The sequence below is a fragment of the Diplotaxodon limnothrissa genome, linkage group LG10, assembly GCF_057381915.1.
Source record: "Diplotaxodon limnothrissa isolate DT_005_m linkage group LG10, D_limnothrissa_male_GT1.1, whole genome shotgun sequence".
NCBI classification, from domain to species: Eukaryota; Metazoa; Chordata; class Actinopteri; order Cichliformes; family Cichlidae; genus Diplotaxodon; species Diplotaxodon limnothrissa.
Window position 1 is genome coordinate 35,689,135 of NC_140605.1, and position 22,105 is coordinate 35,711,239.

At 46.9% G+C, this 22,105-nt stretch overlaps 2 protein-coding genes and 3 non-coding genes across 7 annotated transcripts; 2 read left to right on the forward strand and 3 right to left on the reverse strand.

Annotated features, from left to right (window-relative positions):
- Positions 1-645: 645 nt before the first annotated feature.
- timd4 (T cell immunoglobulin and mucin domain containing 4) lies at positions 646-2,870 on the forward strand. 3 transcript variants are annotated; one of them, XM_085364796.1, is made up of 8 exons: positions 646-706; positions 1,072-1,250; positions 1,424-1,586; positions 1,652-1,768; positions 1,845-1,924; positions 2,361-2,472; positions 2,549-2,582; positions 2,786-2,870. In XM_085364796.1, the coding sequence occupies exons 1-8, from the start codon at positions 646-648 to the stop codon at positions 2,868-2,870; spliced, it is 831 nt and encodes a 276-aa protein (XP_085220922.1). The 3 variants fall into 3 exon arrangements, with proteins under 3 accessions (XP_085220922.1, XP_085220921.1, XP_085220923.1); XM_085364795.1 differs by having other exon boundaries at positions 1,652-1,756; positions 1,821-1,924; XM_085364797.1 differs by having other exon boundaries at positions 1,652-1,756.
- Positions 2,871-5,698: 2,828 nt separating this feature from the next.
- Positions 5,699-5,771, reverse strand: trnav-cac (transfer RNA valine (anticodon CAC)). The gene has a single exon. It is a non-coding gene; the product is annotated as a tRNA-Val (tRNA).
- Positions 5,772-5,883: 112 nt separating this feature from the next.
- Positions 5,884-5,956, forward strand: trnav-aac (transfer RNA valine (anticodon AAC)). Its single transcript has one exon. It is a non-coding gene; the product is annotated as a tRNA-Val (tRNA).
- Positions 5,957-6,264: 308 nt separating this feature from the next.
- trnav-cac (transfer RNA valine (anticodon CAC)) lies at positions 6,265-6,337 on the reverse strand. Its single transcript has one exon. It is a non-coding gene; the product is annotated as a tRNA-Val (tRNA).
- A 2,141-nt stretch (positions 6,338-8,478) lies between these two features.
- LOC146624879 (early growth response protein 1-B-like) lies at positions 8,479-10,557 on the reverse strand. Its single transcript, XM_085364777.1, has 2 exons — positions 10,175-10,557; positions 8,479-9,853 (listed from the first exon to the last, which is right to left on the reverse strand). The coding sequence occupies exons 1-2, from the start codon at positions 10,338-10,340 to the stop codon at positions 8,700-8,702; spliced, it is 1,320 nt and encodes a 439-aa protein (XP_085220903.1). The 5' UTR covers positions 10,341-10,557; the 3' UTR covers positions 8,479-8,699.
- Positions 10,558-22,105: the final 11,548 nt, after the last annotated feature.

The window sequence follows — 22,105 nt, forward strand, 5'->3', positions numbered from 1 at the left end:
TACGACTGTACACAACTGTACTTTACTACAACTGTACACGACTGTACTTTACTACAACTGTACTTTACTACGACTGTACACAACTGTACTTTACTACAACTGTACACGACTGTACTTTACTACAACTGTACTTTACTACAACTGTACTTTATTAGAACTGTACTTTATTACAAATGTACACAATTCTACTTTACTAAAACTGTACTTTACTACAACTGTACTTTATTACAACTGTACACAACTGTACTTTACTACAACTGTACTTTACAACTGTACTTTATTACAACTGTACACAACTGTACTCAACTGTACTTTATTACAACTGTACTTTACAGCTGTACCATATTACAGCTGTACTTTATTACAACTGTACACAACTGTACTCAACTGTACTTTACTACAACTGTACTTTACTACAACTGTACTGTGAACTCAGTACTGTAGTACATTTCCCAGACTGGTTACTCTGCAGCACTGATGATACACACGTAAACACTGCAGCCGTTCACACTCGCAGACACACAAACAGGCTGTGTGTGTAGCTCCGCCCCCGTGACCTCCCCCCAACCTCCATCACAGAGACACACTGTTCAGTGTGGCCGGACAGTCGTCCCTCACACACGCTCACACACACACACTCGCAGGATGGCTGCTGTCTCTCCTCCAACGCCCAGATCCTTCATCGCCCTCCTCTTCCTCCTGTCAGGTGAGAAGCACACACTCTGACATCAGCGTGACATCACAGCACAGGTCCTGACTCGTGGGTGTGACAGCGGCGGTCAGGTCTGTTTGTATGGTGTGATCGACGCCTCGTGGCTTCCTGTCTCTTTGTCTGTGTGAGCTTGTCTGTTCTCGTGGTCGTCTCCTGCTGGTCGACTGTTTCTCTTCTATGAAGGATTCAAAGTTTACCCAGCACAGAGCGCCGGTCAGCTACAGGAAGTCAGTACTGCGTGTTTCCTGTATTCTGCGTGTTTTTATTCGATGCTTATCGCTCTTCTTGGTTTTATGTCACATCACAGCATCTCGTGTGTTTACATGTGCAAACGTCATGTTTGTGTGTTTGTGCTGCAGGTGGACGGTTTTCGTCCGTTTCCTCTTTTAAAGTAATGGAAGGGGGCGTGGCCTCTCTGTCCTGTCAGTACTCCGTGCAGCGTTTCGGGCTCAGCCGGGTCTGCTGGGGTCGCGGCTGCGGGACCTTCTGGTGCAGCAACATCCTGGTGCAGACCGACGAGAACGGCGCCGTCACACAGGTGTGATTACATCACAGAGGTCAGATTACATCTCAGAGTCACAGAGGTCAGGCATAACGTTGAGAACTTGATTATCTGGGGTTACCTGGCACTCCTGTAAGCTCCTCCCTGTTTATTCTTCTGTTGAATTCATGCTCCTCCTCCTGGTTGTATAACCCTGGTCCTGGCTGCAGGTGGAGGACCGCTACCAGCTGACGGGGGACATCATGGACGGGCAGATGGACCTGGACATCCTGAACGTGAGGCGGACAGACAGCGGGCCGTACTGCTGCAGGGTGGACATCAACGGGCTCTTCAACGACCAGAAGATGATCATGAACCTGAGAGTGGTCAAAGGTGAGCGACTGGTTTTATTTCTGAGGTTCTCCAGAGTTTGGTGATTCAATGTTTGTCCCTCTCAGCTCCGGTCTCGGCGCTCGTCCCCAGCTCTCCTCCTCCAACAACAACAGCGAGCACAACGACGGAGCTCACGACTGAACGAGTGACGGAGTCACCGACCTCCACAGGTGTGACGACAGGTGAGGTGAACTGTCTCTGTTAACTCTTCTCTGTGATAGACGTCCACTCCAGGTCTCTGGTCTCTGTCTCGTTTAGCCAACTGGAAAACTCTGCTGTCGTCTCAGCTGGACCTTCTGAGGAGAAACTCCACCCTGCTGCACGCTGACACCCTCACTGTGAGTAAGCACCACCCTCGCCATTACCTGCCATCTTAGGCCACGACGTGTTCGGGATTGTACAGCCACTAGCTCATAGCTTAGCTTAGCATGGAGGCTGGAAACAGGGCAAACAGGTGAGACCAAAGCGGAGCACGTTGGAGCAAACAAACACCAGGAGCTCGTGCGTACACCACGGTGTTGAGTCAGGGTGAGGACGTCCGTCCCACAGTTACCGCTGGGAACAAACTGGGTCATCAGCAGATCCCAGCTCAGCAGCATGAATGGATGAAACCTCACCGACCTTCTGGTTAGTGGCTGCCTGCTCTGCTGCCTGAGCTACAGCCCACTTTAAGAGTTCATGTCCTAAATTAACCGTTTCAGCCTCGGACCTTTGTTAGCCAGCTCCAAGCGAAACTGTCCGTGCTGCAGTCTGATGAATCCTCTCCACCTGCAGGTGGAGGACGCTCTGCCCTCCCTCTCCCTTCAGATCAACGTTCCCGTCCTCTCTCTCTCCGTCAGCGTGTTGATGGTCCTCGCCGCAGTGTTCCTCTTCCTGGCCTTCAGACGTACGTCCTCCATGTCTCTGCAGCACGTTTGCACACAGACACAAACATGAGGTTCATTTTTTGTTTTCTGCTGCAGGTGGAATCTACAGACGAGCCTTAAAGCCCGGCTGGTGAGTTCAGCACAGGAAGCAAACAGCACGCTAACACGCTGATGTCACACAGCGACAGCCAATCACAGCCAGCCAGCTTACTCTCACACCTGAAACAAAGCACGCAGAAAGAAACACAGACCACCTCCACAACATGAATCAGAGTTATTGCTGCAGTGCTGAGGCTCGCTCTGGCAGTAACTCGGCTGTTTGTAACTCTGCAGCTTCTCCTCTGAAGAACCTCCTCACATCATCTACGAGATCCGCATGAGGAGGCCGGTGCAGGAGAACATCTACACTCTGGACTAACAGAGGAACCAGAGCGGCATTCGTGCAGGGAGGACGCTGGTGATGTTTCTGTTTACACTGTTATTAGAAACACTGTGATGAGCTCAGCACTGAGAGCGTGTTTAATGATTTTTGGTTCCTGGGTTATCTCTGCTCGTTGTTCATGTCTGTTCTACTTTCTCTTTACATTTGTGACAGAAAAAATAAAGAGGCTGATGAATGTGAGATGTTGTGGTTAAATCTCAGTGGCCTCCATCTGTGATCTCAATAATAAAGCTGTATGTGTGGAAGCCTGAGAGCCAAATTAAAGTTCTGTCTCAATTCTTAGCTATTCTTTTTTTTATTCATAAGGAGCCAATAAAAAACAATAATCTGGGTGTCCCTACCCTCTAACAAAAACGTGGGTTAAAGCGAAAAAGTTACGGCCTCCCCGTCGGGGAATCACTGCACTAAACCGTTGTGCAGTACCTTTGTTTGTCCATGATCACACCCCTTTGGGCTGGTGGCGCTCTACACCATTGACGCACATGTATATTTCTCCACCTTGTGGCCAAAGACGGTATTACACCCATGACTCCCCGTGGGATTGTTTACCTAAACGGCCCTAAACCGTCTCCCATTCATTCTCTATGGTAGTGCTAAACCACTACGGATGTAATATATTATTGGCCACTGTGGTCTCCCGGCGCTGTTTCGTCATTTTTAAAACTTGCCACCTCCAGAGAAGAAGTCAGACCTCAGCGCTGAGTGCTCATTAACCACAGGTAAGTAAGGTTACCTGAAATAAGAGTAAACCTGCAGCATAAATGTGCAGCTGTGTTTTGAAGGTTTATGACAGCTGGATTCATGTTTAGTTAAACAGTTTGTTGCTGTGTTCATCATGAATGAACGGCAGCTTTCATTACTCCGTGTGTGTAAATCAGCTGAGTGGGTTTCTGACAGAGTTATGTTGGCAACATTAAACGTGTGTGTGTTGTTTTCATGTTGATAATACACACACACACACACACACACACACACACACACACACACGGCTCCACCTCAAACCCAAACCTCTTTTTAAGCATTTCTGCAGCTGGGTAATATCCATTGATTATTTAAAATTACATTGTAAATTGCAACTAACAACAACAACCCGCTTCTACAGTAGCTAACATGTTCGTGGATGATGACGACCAATCAGACACCATGTCAGTTATGGAGGAGACAAGCAATGAAGCAGTTGAAGCTACTACAGTAAGTGTTCAGTGTTCTTCAAGTAAAACAGATGCATCAACCCAGACTGAGATAAGTAAGTCAGACGTAGCGGCACAGCAGCAGTCTGATGTGCACGTTCCAGTCTCAGCGGACCACACCTACACAAGCAGACAGGAGACTGAACTGGACAAACAAGTAGACGTGGATGATGGTAACTCCCAGGATTTGTTCTTGTCATTTGATGAATCTAGTGAACCAGAGGGGCCGATGGTGCGATATGGCAGCCTCGCCTCTGTCAGTCTGCCCCAGGGCAGCTGTGGCTACAACTGTAGCCTCCAGCTCTCGAGTCTCAGACTTCAAATACCGCACATACAAACACAAGACTTCTTCTAGTTTATGAGCCACAGTTAAAACAATTACACAAGCGGTGTATGAAGTGTGGCTCCCCGATTGTACAAGAAGAAATCAAAGAGCTTCAAAATGAAGGATCACAGTTGACTCTGGAGCTCAGTACGGATGGCAGTCTCAGCCTACTTTGAGTGGCACCAAAGGACAAGGAAACCTGCTTCTAACAGCATCAGTTTTTTCAGTGGCATTCATTTTGCTAAATTTTGTAGTAACTTGAACCTAAGTGAAGACACATACACGTCATTGAGAAAGAGATTTGTGTTTCCTGTTATTGAGAAAATGTGGATAAAAGAGCAAAAGTAGTGAGTTAAAAGCCATGAAATCACAGGAAGAAGTTGTTGTCTGTGGAGATGGCAGGTGTGATTCTCCTGGACACTCAGCCTCTACAAACACCTACACCCTACCTGTCACCCAAGTTTCAAATTCTAATGCCACTGAAATCAAAGGATTTAAAGAAGCTCTAAAAACCAGAGAGGGAAATAAAGTGTCTCAACCATTTCCACTGACAGACATCCTCAAACTGTAAAAGAAACGATGGTCAGCAATCCTGAACAGCTTCACCAGTTTGGTCCCTGGCATGTGGCTAAAGCAGTGTCCAAAAACTGTCAGCTGACTGTGAGAGAAAGGTTTGTGAAGGTCTGGGAGCTCGGATTCAATCCATCATCAGTGCGCATGTGTTTTCAATGTTGAGTGGTAGTATGATGCAAACAGTGTGTTAGTTGTGTTTCACTTCTGTAGCCTGTGTGCATCGCACTGCTAAATGTGTTGTGTGTTTAGAGTTTTGCTAAATGGGAGATTCAGACTTACAAATGGTGTCCTGACCAGATGAATAGTGTTTACGATTTTGGCAGATCCATTTGATGAAGGAGTTTTCATAGTTGACAGTCATACCCAGGGAGCGCTCCGATCCCTCCTGTTGAAGCTCGATCGATTAAAGACACGTGTGCACCTGTGAGGGAGCGGAGCCTCAGGCTGCAGGAGGAGGTGCAGGGAGAGTACGTCCTGGACTTTGGGGATTAAAGGATCGTCTTTCCTGTGTCTTCTGGAGACGATGACTGGTGAATGGACTGGTCTCTGTACTCTACTGCAGCACTCAGAGCACGTCATACACCCTGTGTGTGTTTAAAGTGTTTCATATTCACACTCAGGCGGACATTTACGCCTGGAGAAGGAAAGGCAGAAGATTATTGGACTGTGGAAATGATGCCACTATCGATTATAACAGCACGGCGAAACAAAACCGCTGTTTCCGCCCGGTTTCGAACCGGGGACCTTTCGCGTGTGAGGCGAACGTGATAACCACTACACTACGGAAACTGTGCAGCTTCCTCGTCGCACACAGACACTGATAGGCTGGGCCGTGGCCCGTTATCTGTGACCTGATGAGGGTTGCATTAACATAACTGTGTTTACACATCGCTGTGAGCAGGTTTCCGTAGTGTAGTGGTTATCACGTTCGCCTAACACGCGAAAGGTCCCCGGTTCGAAACCGGGCGGAAACACTAATGACTTTTTTTTCTTTTCCTATCTTGAAGAAGAAGAAATGCTAGCTAACAGCAGAGCCGTTAGCCGTGTGCGTAGTTTGAACGAGGCACGCGCAATCAAAGTGTGCACGCGCAATCAACCCAAAACGTTTCAGTGGGACAGACGTGTCACATGTTCCAGGGAACGTATCGCCACTGGTGTTTCTTACTGCTGCTTTCACTTCCGTTTACGTGAGTCAGTACACGTTAAACAACTACTCACGAGGCAGTGGTCCACGCGGACCAGTTAATGATGCGAAACGTGTGTATGAATAAAAGCAAACGCCTGTTTCCGCCCGGTTTCGAACCGGGGACCTTTCGCGTGTGAGGCGAACGTGATAACCACTACACTACGGAAACCTCTGCAAGGCTGCTCACGGTGTGCATAGAGGAGCCCGGGCACATGCCTGTCTGCAGCTTGGAGCTGCTTTACGAAATATGATTGTAGTACAGCTGCTCTGCGTGTGCACAGGGACTGACTCACACACAAAGATCACAGCGAAACCAGAGGCTGGAATCCCTGCACCAACATTAAACATCTTCATCAACTGTTTGTGTTCATCAGAATCACTGTCGTGACAGATGTGTGGCACTGCAGGAGCGCAGGCCTCATAAGCCCACAGGTTTGCTCACGAGGACTGCATGGAGGATTCTGTGTACTGTAATTCATTATTATCAGGAAGTCCTAAAAACTCCCTGAAAAGCCTTCAGCTGATCCAAAATGCTGCAGCAAGAGTCCTGACAGGGACTAGAAAGAGAGAGCAGATTTCTCCTGTTTTGGCTTCCTGTTAAATCCAGAATTCAAAATCCTGCTGCTCACATACAAGGTCTTAAATAATCAGGCCCCATCTTATCTTAATGACCTTGTAGTTCCATATCACCCTATTAGAGCACTTCGCTCTCGCTCTGCAGGCCTACTTGTTGTTCCTAGAGTATTTAAAAGTAGAATGGGAGGCAGAGCCTTCAGTTTTCAGGCCCCTCTTCTGTGGAACCAGCTTCCAGTTTGGATTCAGGAGACAGACACTATCTCTACTTTCAAGATCAGGCTTCAAACTTTCCTTTTTGCTAAAGCATATAGTTAGGGCTGGACCAGGTGACCCTGGATCCTCCCTTAGTTATGCTGCAATAGATGTAGGCTGCCGGGGATTCCCATGATGCATTGAGTTTTTCTTTACTCACTATGTGTTAACAGACCTCTCTGCACTGAATCATATCTGTTATTAACCTCTGTCTCTCTTCCACAGCACGTCTGTATCCTGTCTTCCTTCTCTCATCCCAACTGGTCGCAGCAGATAGCCCCGCCCCTCCAGGTTTCTTCCTGTTAAAAGGGAGTTTTTCCTTCCCACTGTCACCAAAGTGCGTGTTCATAGGGGGTCATATGATTGTTGGGCTTTTCTCTGTATGTATTATTGTAGGAGCTACTGTACAATATAAAGCGCCTTGTGGCGACTGTTGTTGTGCTTTGGTGCTGTGTAAATAAAATAAAATCGAATTGAATTCAGTGTCGATTTTTCCTTCATGATGTAGAAAGCTCGGGTTGTGTTTGGTTTGTGGACTTGCCTCGTTTCTGGCCGAGTGTGTTCTTTGGGAAACATATTTTCTGTGTCACCGTGTTAGACCTCTTTCTCTGCTCTCCATCTTCACGGGTGGAGCAGTGAGCACTGGTTCCTTATCTCTCTGTTAGAGGGACCACGGGATTCGTCCCATCACTTGGGATATTTGCATCCATGTTTCACTGTAAGCTGATATTACAGTTCTCTTTTAATTACAGAAATATGTCAGTATTTGTGCTATAATATATGTTATGTTGCCACCATTATACATTTCTAACTTTCCCCTGCCTTATCCTGTATCAGTTTGTTACGTACTAGCTTACTTTACAGCTAACAGCTAAATAATTAGCACTAAGGACATACACATAAACATCCAAACAACATGATTTACTTTTACTCCTACAGATGAAAGTGAAAGCAGGACTCTGAACTTCATGTGTCTGCAGTGCAGATACTTTCTCACACACACACACACACACACACACACACACACTCCAGTCTGACCTGCTATCCCAGTCCTTGCTGTTACATCACAAACAGCAGGAAGTTCCTTATATGGGCGTCAGGATGTCCGCTGCAGCAGCAGGAAGCGCCATTTTTGGCCTTCAGCAGCACCGGGATTTTCCTGCAGGGTGCTGCGGTCACAGTCCGATCACACACACACACACACACAGGGAGGATTTAATGGCAGCGTTCAGTGAAGCTGTCACTGTTTAAGCTTCTGATTCGACCTTTGAACTCTGACCTTTGTCGGATCCACTCAGACTGACAGGAGCTACAAACCTGAGTGAGAATCCCTCGAACAGTGACTTCAGGTTTTGCCTCAGAAACGTTTACGCCGCACATAACTGAGGGTTTCTGACTTTTGTCTCATGTCACATGACCTCCATCAGCTGATGTGAAACACACACACACACACCTCCTACAAATTAAAAGCACCAGCAGGGTTCAGACTTTTATTGTTGAAGCTCTTTGAGAGGAAACAGGTGGAGTAGAAAATGTAAACATACAGGCCTACTCAGTAGGCGGAGCACGTGAACACATGTTCACCAACATGCGTGTAAACAATATGTACAAACTACGGGATTCATATTTACACCACGAGGCGACCTTTGACCCCGCACGGTAAACATTTCTGCAGTCCGATGCTGTCAGTCTGAGGTCAAAGGTCAACACATGCTGGAGCTGTGGGGGGAGGGCAGCTCTGCCTGGGGGCTCGCCATCGGTGAGGAGCAGGAGGGGGAGTAGAGGTGGGGGGACGGCGAGGAGCTGTAGATGTGTGACAATGAGGAGGAGGAGGTGAAGCAGGGGGAGGAGCTGTGTGCGGGGGAGGAGTATGTGGGGGGTGTGGTGATGGTGGCGGTGGAGGCAGAGTTACTGTTGTTTTTGCGCTCGCGCTGCCTCTGGTGGATCTTGGCGTGCCTCTTGCGCTCATCGCTGCGGGCGAACTTACGTCCGCACTCAGCGCAAGCAAACGGCTTCTCGCCGGTGTGAGTGCGGATGTGCGTGGTCAGGTGGTCGCTGCGGCTGAAGCTGCGCATGCAGATGCGGCACTGGAACGGCTTCTGACCCGTGTGCACGCGCACGTGGCGCGTCACCTCGTCGGAGCGGGAGAAGCGGCGGTCGCAGCCTTCAGCGGGGCAGGCGTATGGCCGCTCGTGAGGCGGCGTTTTGCACTGGCGGCCAGCGGCAAACTTCCTGGGTCTGCCAGATTTGGTGAGCTGCGCGTTGTAGGCGGGGCCAGGAGGCTGGATCTGGATCTGCGAGGAGAAGGCTTTGATGGTGGAGAGTGGCGTGAGCGGTGGCGGCTTCTGATCCACGTTTACGCCGGGCTCGGCATCCGACTGCTGCGGCAGAAGGTAGTCTGGCAACATCGTCACCAGCGAGGACGGCTGCAGGCCGAGACGGGACGCAGCAGCGGCGGTGTAGGCGGGAGGCGGACCCTGCTGCGGCGAGAAGGCCAGAGGGGCTGGCTGACAGTCTGTGGCCGGGAGGAGCGGCTCGGCGCCGGCTGAGGTGTAGGTCGGTATCGCCGAGAAGACCGAGGTGATTTCAGCAGAGCCGCAGGTCACCTGGATGGAACTGATGGTCGAATGGGATGGCGATGATGATGTCACTGACGATGAAGACACAGGAAGGCTGGAGGCAGTGGGCGGAGCCGCCACGCCGACCAACAGGCTTAGGAGAGACTCCGCCCACAGATTATTGCCGCCACAGGTCGACACAGACGGCTCAAAGGAGAAGCGGCCGCTGTACGCCAGCGAGGGCAGGCGGGGCGTCAGTGGGAGGAGGCTCTGTAGGTCTGGGAGGTCCGAGAGGGAATCTGAGGGGAAGAAGGAGGCGCACGGGTGAGAACACGTCACAGCACACTTGGGAGTCTTATTTATTGGTTCATTAGGAAGCACCCTTTGACCTCCGTACGGTGGCCTGATTGGTCCATGAGCTCTGCCATGGTGCAGGGAAAGCGCACCTGTGGCTCACACAGCTGCAGGTGTGAGCCACAGGTGAGCACGAGCTCAGCTTTACTGACAAACATTTAAATCACAATAAAACACTCTCTCGTGCAACTTTGCAGTCTGTAATGCGAGCTGCAGCATGCGCGCGCACGCGTGCGACACAGATAAACGGGTGACCGGCTCCTCACCTCCGTACTCTCCGGATTCTCCGCTCAGCTGCCCGGCTCCCTCGGCCCCGGAGGCGGCCAGCAGCAGCATCTGCAAGTCCTCCAGCTTCGGGTATCCGTCCAGTGGAGACAGCGGCGGCGGTAGACCGGGTAGCGGCTCCGGCAGCAGAGCCCTTGTGGCCGCCATGTCCCTGCGGGGGGAGCTCCTCGGCTCCCGGAGCTCCTTCGCTGCTGAGCCCCGCGGAGAGGCGCTCCTTCCGGGCGGAAGCTGCCGCTCGCGGGACGCCAACGCTGGAGGTGAGACTCTACCGGAGGGTCACCGGCGCAGGTGAGGCCGCTGCGTCATCAGAGGATGTAAACAACATCAGCTGTTTGTTTCTGGCTGTCGCGAGCGCACAGCCTGAACTCGGTGCTGTCAGGTCCTCTCGGAGGATTCCCGCCTTTATAAAGACTCCTGCGTGACGTAGATTCCCAAATATGGCGGGTCGGAAGCCCATATTTGGTCCGAACGGGGCGCGCCCCTTGTCCCGCGCTTTCAGGAGCGAACACGGTTCGGCCCGGTCCGGGGCTCGGCCTGGCCGCGTACCCGCCGGACCGAGCCCGAAACGCGGCGCGCGGCCAGACGCCATGGCCGGAAACCCCGGAGACACGTCACGGCTCCGCGCTGTGTTTGAGGGCTCGAGGTCACGTGGAGCGCATCCAGCCGCGTCATCACTTCCTCCTACCTTATTTGGGTGGTTTCCTGTGAGCGCGGCCCCGAGCCGCTCTCACCCGCGTGCACGGCCGGGAACAGCGTGAAAACAAACCGGCACGTGCGACAACAGCGCTCCATGTACGAGGAACGGACAGAACATTAGGAACAGCTCCGTATAGGGAAACGCAGCAGCTGCAGTTCCGCTGGCCGCCAGCAGGGCTCCAGCACACACCTGAGCTGTGTCCGAAGCAGTTCCGGTCTCCGAGCTTACATTTATTTTTGTACAAACACAATACAACGTTCAGTAAAAACAACCACAGCCCTCACCTGCTGAGGCCCAAAGGCACACCGGCAGTCATTAGAGTCACAGTAGAAAAAACATCTCCACATCTGAGACTTCTAAGAGGAGCGTGGCAGGAGAACAAACCGTCCTACCGTAAGTAGTTCATGCACATTCCTGCTGTCACAGAGTAATTCCAGCACAAGTTTAAGTAGGTATGACGGTTTGCCACTTAACTTTGCCCATCAGTACAGAACAGCAGGCACAGGTGAGGATGAACTCAGGTGTCAAGGATGGGTGTTGATGATGTCACAGAGTGTTCACAGGGAGGCGTGGCTTCTCCAGGAGCAGGTCTGTCTTTAATAAATGGCCGGTGTTGCTGCTGCAGGTTTAAACTCACTGAACCTGAAAGTAATGAAATGTCAGCGAGCGCCACCGGGTCACCTGAGCATCATTGTTCCAGTCTGTGAAAGATGTCCGGTCACATTCACAGCTCCACATCCAGGTGAGGTCTAAGGGATGTTACCTGTGCAGCAGCAGCCTCTGATTGGTCTGTAAGCTTTGCCTCACTGTTACATTTAAGCTTTAATGACAGCACACAGGCTGAGAGAGGAGGAGCAGGAATAAACAAGTGGGTGTACAGGTAGAGTCACCACCTCAGTTACACAGCCTATGTTAGCAGTTCTGTTACCACTGCTCTCCCCAGGGCTGAGTGACGAGCACACCTGTGTGGGGTGGGGGACGAGTCTGCCGACAGGGACGAGGTGGAGCGGCTGAAGGCGTGGTGCAGGGACAGCAACCTGCTCCTTAACCGGGGGCGATTCTAGGATCAGAGCTTTGGGGGTGCTGAGCACCCAGAGAGCTGCCCAGCCAGGCAAGATAAACCTGTCTCTGTCAGTCCCTGCGTCCTTAAATGTTGTCCCGAGTTGTCTCTGAATGTCTCCTCGGTGCATTTAAACCCCTGCTCCTCCCTGTCCTCACCGTCTGTTGTCTTCGTCTCTGTTATCAGTCATCATAATTTTACCATCTCTGTGCAAGTCTGCAAATTTCTTTATTAAATCATAAGATTCTTAAATTCATCAAGTCTCTCTGTGCCTGGGTCCTCGTCACAAAACATGACATCACTGCTTTGTACATTTTAACACAATTTAATCCCACATTTGTGAAAGAAAAGCAAAACACTTTTTTAAAGTCTGTAACAAAACCATCAAATCTGATCAAGGTTATTTAAATGCTGCCAAAGAAGAATGGATTGGAATAAAAATAAAAATACATATCCTAACCTTCATTACTGGGAGAATAATGAACGATGCTCACAGTGAGTGAAAAGTAAACTGAGAGCATTTTTTGGACAGAGATTCACTTTTAATGTGTGTGTGTGTGTGTGTAATATAATACAGATACATAAAAACACTCCCGAAACAGAATAAATTATTACAAAATATTAATAAAAACTATAAAACTGGAGGCAACTTTGCTGTGGTAGAATGTATACCATGCATGAAAAAATCTTTTATGACTTTCATGCTTTCATAGTGGTGCTTGGGACAGCTTGACCTTTTATCAGGTGGTCCACACTGTAACAAGTGTGAGAATCACTGAGAAGTGTGTGTGTGCTTTTGGAAAACATTTAAAGCTGCAGTACAGAATCTTTGAAACAAGCTTAAAACATTTGTAGAAACAGAGCATCTGCTTCTCTTTACAGCTTTACAGAGGTTTCAGTAAAGCTGTGGCTGAACCACATAAAAATATATCATTAATTTTACTCTCCCCGATCAATGATAATGTTATGTTGGGATGTTGTTAAAGAGGGTCAAAATGTTTCAGCCCAGTTTGTTTAGCAGATTCTGTTTAGCAGCTTTAATACAGGGAGGACACAACTTCCAGACTGTGAGTAAAATCAGGTTTTCCTCTTTGTCAGGTTAACAGTTTCTGCCTGTCACTGCTCCCTGTCTGTTAGCTTACCTGCTTCTTCCTCACCTCGTACTTTCTCCTCACGTTCCCTCTTTCCTCTCTCCCTCTTTGGACTGACAATCATACACAAATAGATTCAATTAGATGAAAAATGACATTAATATGAAAAAATACTATTAAGATCACTAATAAAAAGTCCTCTCAGTGTACTTTCAACCAAAAGGCAAATAACCAAACCACATGAACATCTAATAAAAGATAAACATTGAAACACTGATCCAACATTATTCTTGATTGATGGATCATTTGATTTTACACTTTTACCTGACGTGGCTCCTTTTTTGAAAAAACTTCCTCATATCCATTATGAACCTGGCTGTCTCTGTACACACACACACACACACACACACACACACACACACACACACCAGGTGTTATAAGGTTAATGGGCATTCAGTCAGTTAGCATCCATTTCAAACAGGACAGTGGTAACAACAGCAGCTACGGACAATTATAAGTCTTAGATTTTAAACAGGCTGTAAACATTTCAATGGGAGCAACAGGACGGTCAGATGTGGCTGATTTTACAGAGCAGGACGGATTGTAGGGCAGCAAACATCGTCAGAAAACACGTTTTCAACACTGCAGGTTACCTGGTGTAATGTTTTTCCTACCAACTATATAAAGAGTAACTGAAGGTTAAATGCAGCTAACATGTCCTGTTTTAAGCCAGACACTTCCACCTCTGCTCCGCTGCGTCTCAGCCACCATCGCTCTGGCAGACAGAGCGCTAGAGCCAGAGCAGGGGGGAGCTGGAACAAACCACTTTGGGAGGGGGTATCTATACTTTTGTTGTTAAAATGTTACGTCTCAAACAAGTAAAGTACTGTATGCTTTTTATATTTTCAGTAGTGTGTCACACAAACAGCAAATATTGTCAAAAAAAGTAAGAAATCTGTGGGGGTGCTTTGATTCACTTTGGGGCTGAAGCACCTCCAAAATGGGCTACAGTCGCCCCCGTCCTCAACACAACCACAACCAAGGAGACGGTCGTGGCTTTCAGGAAAAAAGTAACATTAAACCACTTTACATCAGTGACGATGGTGACGGACATGCAAGAGGACACGTCGTGGGGGTGAACACAGCAGAGACTTTATTTCCTGATGTCCTCCTTCTATTTTTCCTCAAACCTTTATTTAAACATCAGTACAATACAAAATGGATTTAAACAGTACCACAATAATGGTGTTGTACTTACAAAATGCATGTATGCATAGATAAACAAGTACAAGAACAGTATTCAGAAACAACAATATAAATATGTTAGGGGGAAACTGATCAAGCCAAAGAACAAAGTGACTGAAAGATCTTGATTTTTTCACAAACACCAATCGTTTTATAGCTTTGGGTTCGTGGAGTTCTTAACTGAGTTAAGATACTCTACAAGTTCAAAGGAGAATACATAAAAAGAGGGAGGTCTTCCTAAACATGTGGACTTGTGAATATGAAATTTAGCCATTAAAAGTAACAAGTTAACCAAAAATCTGTTATCAAAGTTGGATTGTTTTTGGTTTTTGTGCAGAATAAACAAAACATATTTCCAAAACAGTACAAATCCTTTAAATACATTTTCTGAGATAAAAACACATAAACTCTGCCAGAAATCTTGCACAAGGTTACAAAACCAAAAAGATGTGCAGTAGATTCCTTGGTTTTACAAACGCTGCAGCTCGTATCAATGTCTAATCTGAATTTGCTTTGAAGATCATCTTTAGAAGAATAAATTCTGTGTATTCATTTATAAGAAATATCTTTCATTTTGTTGGTAATTAAAAACTGATTAGGGAGTCTCCAAACTTTGTTCCACATGATACCATCAGAAAAAAATGACACATGGTAGCGTGGTTATGGTACTCTGAAATAAAGCTCTGATCGATTTATTGTTGTCTTTAGGTTGCTTAGAAAAGCAAATCTTGCCAACAAAAGTTTGTATGTTTGTATGGGAGTGAAGTGATATTAGGTTGATTCTTAAACAGCATACAAACCCCTGATGGTATCAGGCCAAATACTTTTGTATAATCATGACGACTTATAGCTAAACTGAAATGTAAACAAAATTCTTCACAGGAGCAAAGCTGGTTGACTAAAACAATGTTATTCCCAAACCAACTATCTAAGAAGAGAGATCTTCTTTTAAATAAAAGTTCCTTGTTATGGCTCTGCGTTATTCCAGACATAATAACTGTGTGGACTAAAGTTATGCTTGTAAACAAGAGTCCGTGCTAAAAAAGCTCGACGATGAACAGCAGAGATTTTTAAAGGGATTTTATCAAAATTACAAGTAAGGAAAAATTCACCTAACTTCAAATTTCAAATTTTATTTGTCACGTACACAGTCATACACAGTACGATATGTAGTGAAATGCTTGGACAACTGCTCGTGACCTAAAGAAAAAAAAAGGAAAAGGCTATGAATAAGATAGGAAATAAATATGAAAAATTAAAAAGGGTAAATTTAACTAGGAAGGAATAAAATATAAATTAAGGTTAAAAATGAAATAACTGTACAACACAAATTAGAATGAAGGGTAAATTTAACTGGGAAGAATAAGATAAAATATATAAATTAAAGTTGAAAATAAAATAACTGTACAACAAAATACACAATATAGAACTATATAAGAATGTATGAAGAAATCTAAATATAAATAAATATATACACAATAACAGCAGCTGTACAAGTATTAACTGGAAATGAAGAATATAGTGACCAGTGTTGTGCAAAACCAAAGTCCAGAAAGTCCAGTGTGTGTGTAAGAACCATATGTGTGGGTCAGTACTGTGTGGTGGTGTGATTGCATGAACTTAACTTAGCATGAACACAGGTATAGTTTTCCAAATGGAAGATAATTCGATTCTTTAACCAATTTATTTTGAATGTGTTATTTAAAGTGTTTAAATTAACACATTAAGCGTTGACAGAGTTCATAAGAACTGTTTTTAATGTCGTGTCCTATTTTTCCAGATAAAGTTGAAAAGTAACTTATCAACCTCGTTTATGAGTTTTTTATCAAGGTGCAACCTTCTGCTTCAGTTATTAATACTCTGCCTTTTAACGACAGATCTCTAAAGAGCCACTGATTGAATCTGTGTTTGAGTTTCTCTAGAATAGGAAATGTTGACCTGATGTCCTTCTACAGAGCTGAGACTGGTCAGGGGATCGTCAGCTGATCTTTACTCTGGATGGACGGCAGCGCGGTGTGAGGAGGACTCGTCACGGCGCTGCTGCTGTCAGGCACAGAGACTGGCCCATCAAGACTCACTCTCATTTCATCAGTCCATAAAACCTTAGAAAAACCAGTCTTGAGATATTTCTTGGCCCAGTCTTGACGTTTCAGCTTGTGTGTCTTGTTCAGTGGTGGTCGTCTTTCAGCCTTTTTTACCTTGGCCATGTCTCTGAGTCAAATCAAATCAAATCACTTTTATTGTCACATCACATGTGCAGGTACATTGGCACAGCACATGTGAGTGAAATTCTTGTGTGCGAGCTTCACAAGCAACAGAGTTGTGCAAAATACAAGAATGGCTACATCTGAAACTAATAAATATATGTACAATATATAATAGTATATGCATTTCTGGATGTGTATACTAAATGTTTTTCTACGTGTGTGTGTGTGTGTGTGTGTGTGTGTGTGTGTGTGTGTGTGTGTGTGTGTGTGTGTGTGTGTATACACATATTTTACAAATTAAATAGAGTAAACAATAAATAAAATATATAAAATATACAGAGTTGAATATGTGCAAAACAGTGGCATTACTGTACAGTATGGAGTGCATAATGTTAAAGTTCCAGTAGTGAAGCTGAGGTGTCTATGAAGTGTTCAGCAGTCTGATGGCCTGATGGAAGAAGCTGTCTCTCAGTCTGCTGGTTCGGGACCGGATGCTGCAGAACCTCCTTCCTGATGGAAGCAGTCTGAACAGTTTATGGCTGGGGTGACTGGAGTCCTTGATGATCCTCCCCGCTTTCCTCAGGCAGCGCTTCCTGTAGATGTCTTGGAGGGAGGGAAGCTCACCTCCAATTATCCGTTCAGAGCACCGCACTACTCGCTGGAGAGCTTTGCAGTTGTAGGCGGTGCTGTTGCCATACCAGGTGGTGATGCATCCAGTGAGGATGCTCTCAATGGCACAGTGATAGAAGGTCCTGAGGATGCGGGGGCTCATGCCGAATCTTTTCAGTCTCCTGAGAAAGAAGAGGCGCTGCTGCGCCTTCTTCACTGTTTTGTTTGTGTGTACTGACCACGTAAGATCCTCAGCCAGGTGTACCCCAAGGAACCGGAAGCTGCTCACTCTCTCCACAGCAGCGCCGCTGATGGTGATGGGGGTGTGTACTTCTCTGCACCTCCGGAAGTCCACTATCAACTCCTTTGTCTTTGCGACGTTGAGGGTGAGATGGTTGTCTTGACACCAGTGGGTCAGGGCGCTGACCTCCTCCCTGTAAGCCGTCTCATCACCGTTGGTGATAAGACCCACCACTGTAGTGTCGTCCGCAAACTTCACAATGATGTTGGAGCTGTTAGTGGCTGTGCAGTCGTAGGTGTAGAGTGAGTACAGGAGAGGGCTCAGTACACACCCCTGTGGAGCACCAGTGTTCAGTGTGATGGGGGATGAGGTGATGCTGCCCAGTCTGACCACCTGGCGTCTGTCAGACAGGAAGCTAAGGATCCAGCTGCAGAGGGAGCTGCTCAGTCCTAGATCCTGCAGTTTCCTGTCCAGCTTCGAGGGAACGATGGTATTGAATGCTGAGCTGTAATCTACAAACAGCATTCTCACATACGTGTCTCTCTTCTCCAGGTGTGACAGGGCAGTGTGTAGTGTCAGGGCTATGGCATCATCAGTGGACCTGTTGTGGCGGTATGCGAACTGTAGAGGGTCCAGTGAGTCGGGTAGTGCAGAGCAGATGAAGTCCCTGACCAGCTTCTCGAAGCATTTGCTTACGATGGGGGTCAGGGCTACAGGTCGCCAGTCGTTCAATGAGGAGATGGTGGAGGATTTGGGTACAGGGACGATGGTGGCCATTTTGAAGCAGGCTGGGACTACAGACAGAGAGAGGGAAAGGTTGAAGATGTGCGTGAACACTCCAGCCAGCTGAGCCGCGCATGACCTGAGGACGCGGCCGGGAATCCCGTCCGGACCAGTAGCTTTGCGTGCGTTCACCTTCCTGAAGCACCTCCGCACATCCTCCTCAGACACAGTGCGCACTGACGTCATCCGCGGTGCGCACACTGTCCGGTCTCATGGTGTTCGCTGTGTCGAATCTAGCGTAGAATACGTTTAGATCCTCACACAGAGAGGCCGTGGTCTGCGGTGTGCTGGTTTTCCCTCTAAAGTCTGTGATCGTGTTTAGTCCCTGCCACATACTCCGAGGGTTGTCAAACTGTTGCTCCACCCTGTCCCTGTACTCACGTTTGGCTGCTTTGATCGTCTTCCGGAGTTGGTAATGTGCGTGTTTGTAGTCCGATGTGTTCGCGGAGGCAAAGGCGGTGCTCCGTGCCGCCAGTGCCGCGCGGACATCTCCGTTAATCCAGGGTTTTGATTTGGGAAGGAGTATTGCACACCTTGTGCTTTTGGGCACTCCAGTGATGTTGCAGCTCTGAAATATGGCCAAACTGGTGGCAAGTGGCATCTTGGCAGCTGCACGCTTGACTTTTCTCAGTTCATGGGCAGTTATTTTGCGCCTTGGTTTTTCCACACGCTTCTTGCGACCCTGTTGACTATTTTGAATGAAACGCTTGATTGTTCGATGATCACGCTTCAGAAGCTTTGCAATTTTGAGACTGCTGCATCCCTCTGCAAGATATCTCACTATTTTTGACTTTTCTGAGCCTGTCAAGTCCTTCTTTTGACCCATTTTGCCAAAGGAAAGGACGTTGCCTAATAATTATGCACACCTGATATAGGGTGTTGATGTCATTAGACCACACCCCTTCCCATTACAGAGATGCACATCACCTAATATGCTTAATTGGTAGTAGGCTTTCGAGCCTATACAGCTTGGAGTAAGACAACATGCATGAAGAGGATGATGTGGACAAAATACTCATTTGCCTAATAATTCTGCACTCCCTGTACACCAAGTTTATTGTTAATTAATAAGAAACTGCAGACGATTCCATTCTGAGCTGAAGAAGCTTCTGATTGGTTCGTAGAGTCCATGTGAGTAAACTGGTGGCACAGCTGTGGATGCATATAAGGCAAAACACAGAGGCTGTTTCTGTGACATGGGAACATCAAGAGATGTCAACAAAACAGCAGGAACAGAACTGTGGAGCTGCATAAGTGTGGCTCAGTTTGAATACAATTTGGTGCCATTTACAAGAAATACAGATAGTTTCTCTCTTTACTCTTAAAGTTAACAAATGTGTTTTTATATTTATCTAAAAAATAAACATTTAGTCTGATTTGATGTTACAATTAAAAAAGTGTTTTTATCTGAAGAGTAAATATCTGGTTTCAACTGTAGATTTGATGATTGTCAGCACAAAGAGGGAACAAGAGCAGGTGAGACACACCTGTTAGTCACATGGTTGTTTGCCAAAACTCATCAGAACATGTATCCAGTACCGAGTGTAACTTTTTAGATGCCACTTGTTACTTTACATACTTTGTTACATTCTATATTTATTATGTTTTGCAGGCTTGTTTGCACAACAAGACTAAATAATTATATAAACGTTTCTCAATCTAAATAGTGGACTTTGGTAGAATTAAATAAATAAGTGTAGTGCAGGTCTATGATGGTTTTTAGTGCTGCTATCATCTAGTTCTGATTCTGGTTCTGTCTTGGTTAAGTCCTCAGTAGTCCTGATTTTGAACTGTTGTAGTCCTGTTTTAATTCTGGATCAGTCCTGGGTCTGGTTGAATCGGGGTTTAGTCCTCGTGTCTTGATACAGCCCGACTTTGTTCTGCCTCGCTGCTTAATTAAAAAACGAGTTTAAGGTGTCCAGCACATGTGATATATATTTTTCCCTCTATGAAGTCATTCTTTTTTGAACAAAACTCAAAACAGAGCCAATTAATCTTTCAGTCATTTCTAACCCCCCCCAAAAAAATCCCACATGCATACCACCCTTTAGGGCTAAGCCCCGGGTGTTTCAAATGTCTGGCTCCGCCTCTGATTCAGACGTCGGCTCAGACTCGGGTGTTTCAGCTGTTTCCGGTCGTTTGGTTTTAGAACAACTTAAATTTAAATTCTTCTTCTGTTGAAATATCTGCAAACAGCTGACGGCTGTCACGTGACCCCGGCTGACGCCGTTGCTATGGTGACGGATCGCAAACGCGGAGGTCACAGTCGCGGGTCTGCAGCGGCTCTCCTGAACGGTAAGACCGGAAGTGTCTGACCTTCACCTGCGCCCACGTTAACGGGAAACCGGGGCGACGTCACTGCGCGCGGTGCAGATCAAAGAGCCGCTCGGCTGGCTTTGAGTTAAATATAATTACATTTGGAAACGAGGGTCCACGAGCTGTCATCAGACACGCGCTGCTGCTGTTGCCTAGCAACGGCGCCAACTGCCGGAGACGCTCAGGACAGAAACTTACTGCAGAAGCCTGAGTGTGGCAAGCAGGTGTGGGCGGGGTCACCTGTGAGGGTTTACCTGAGACAGGAGGACCCGTCGATGGCCTCCAGGGGCAGCCAGTCGTGTTGTGGGCGGTGTTAATGACTGAGCTGGGCCTCAGTCACATATACGATCATTCTGATCATCCATCAGTATTTTTATGTCTATGAAAGCGAAGCTGACACTGTGAGACTTCATCGAGGCGTGAGCGTCACAGCAGAGGCCTTTGAGTCAAAGTAACAGGATCAAACAGACACACATGAAGCAGAGTTTCCTGTCCTGGCTGTTTATAGCAAATAACCTTAAAATATTCTGCAGTAGAACAAAAACTGAAGAGCTGGAAGGAAAGCAGCAAAAGTCAAAGTGAATTCATGACGATGTTTATGTGAAGTGTCGTTTGGATCTTCTTCTGCTGCTGGTTCGGTCAGTTTTGGTCTGAGAGACAAACCTGCAGCTCAGACTCCAGCGCAAAAAAAGACGTAAACACGAAGCGCGGACGCATCACAATCTGCGGCTGTCGGCTGACGTGCGCTTTGTGTTTACGTCTTTGTGCAGAATCTGCTCTGGTTTGCTGTTTTAGCTGTTTGATGTTTGTTGAAATTTTGTGAGCTTTAACCTGAGATTCTGGAAAATCGTTAATCCAAACCCAGCACTGAGTACAAACAGCAGGCAGGAGGAGCACGCTCTCCACCGAGGAGGGGAGAAGGTCAGCAGCAGCTCCTGGTCCAGGTTCTTCTTCCTCAGGACACGTAGGAGGTGCAGCTGCTGCTGGCCTTCTTTACCAGGGCGATGGTGGTGTGGCTGCACAGAAACCTGAAGGTGGAGTAAAAGTAAAGTAAAATTTTATTTATATAGCACCTTTCAAGATAAGATCACAAAGTGCTTCACAGAAGCAGAAATGGACACACGACCTCAAACAAACGAAATCAACCAAAAGCAAGTTTAAACAGATACGTTTCTAACTGCTTTTTAAAAGAGACGAGTCCACAGATCAAAGGGAGCCACTGACGCTCTGTCACCTTCTGTTTTTAGCCTTGTGTGCTGGACAGCCAGCAAGCTGGTCGCATGCTGGGGCGATGAAGAAGCTCACCGATGTAAGCTGGAGCTACACCGTGCAGGGCCCTGTAGTCATGATTAGGGAAGGAGATGAACCTGTCAACGAGTTTTTCTCCACAAACGCTCCGCTTTACGACAGACACGCTTTAAACAGCGAATGCTGTCGTTTGTCCAGGGAGAGGCTTTTCACACAGGGCTAGTGTAGCTTTAACGGGGCCAATATGATCTCAAATAGAAAGACAACAATTATTAAAAACATTTGTTAATAAATCAACATCGTTAGAAGCAGGCAGAACAAATGAAAAACATCAGAAACGTTAGCAGCCGTAGAGGAATTTAAGGTGCGCGAGCTAAAAACATGACGAACAGGAGAAGGAGGCCAATAAATAGAC

Coding starts and splice junctions, on each gene's coding strand:
- LOC146624879 (XM_085364777.1), bottom strand. CDS start 10,340: ATGGCGGCCACAAGGGCTCTGCTGCCGGAGCCGCTACCCGGTCTACCG. Junction 9,854..10,174: donor AGAATCCGGAGAGTACGGAG/GTGAGGAGCCGG, acceptor TCTTCCCCTCAG/ATTCCCTCTCGGACCTCCCA.
- timd4 (XM_085364795.1), top strand. CDS start 646: ATGGCTGCTGTCTCTCCTCCAACGCCCAGATCCTTCATCGCCCTCCTC. Junction 1,251..1,423: donor AGAACGGCGCCGTCACACAG/GTGTGATTACAT, acceptor TCCTGGCTGCAG/GTGGAGGACCGCTACCAGCT. Junction 1,925..2,360: donor TGCACGCTGACACCCTCACT/GTGAGTAAGCAC, acceptor CTCCACCTGCAG/GTGGAGGACGCTCTGCCCTC.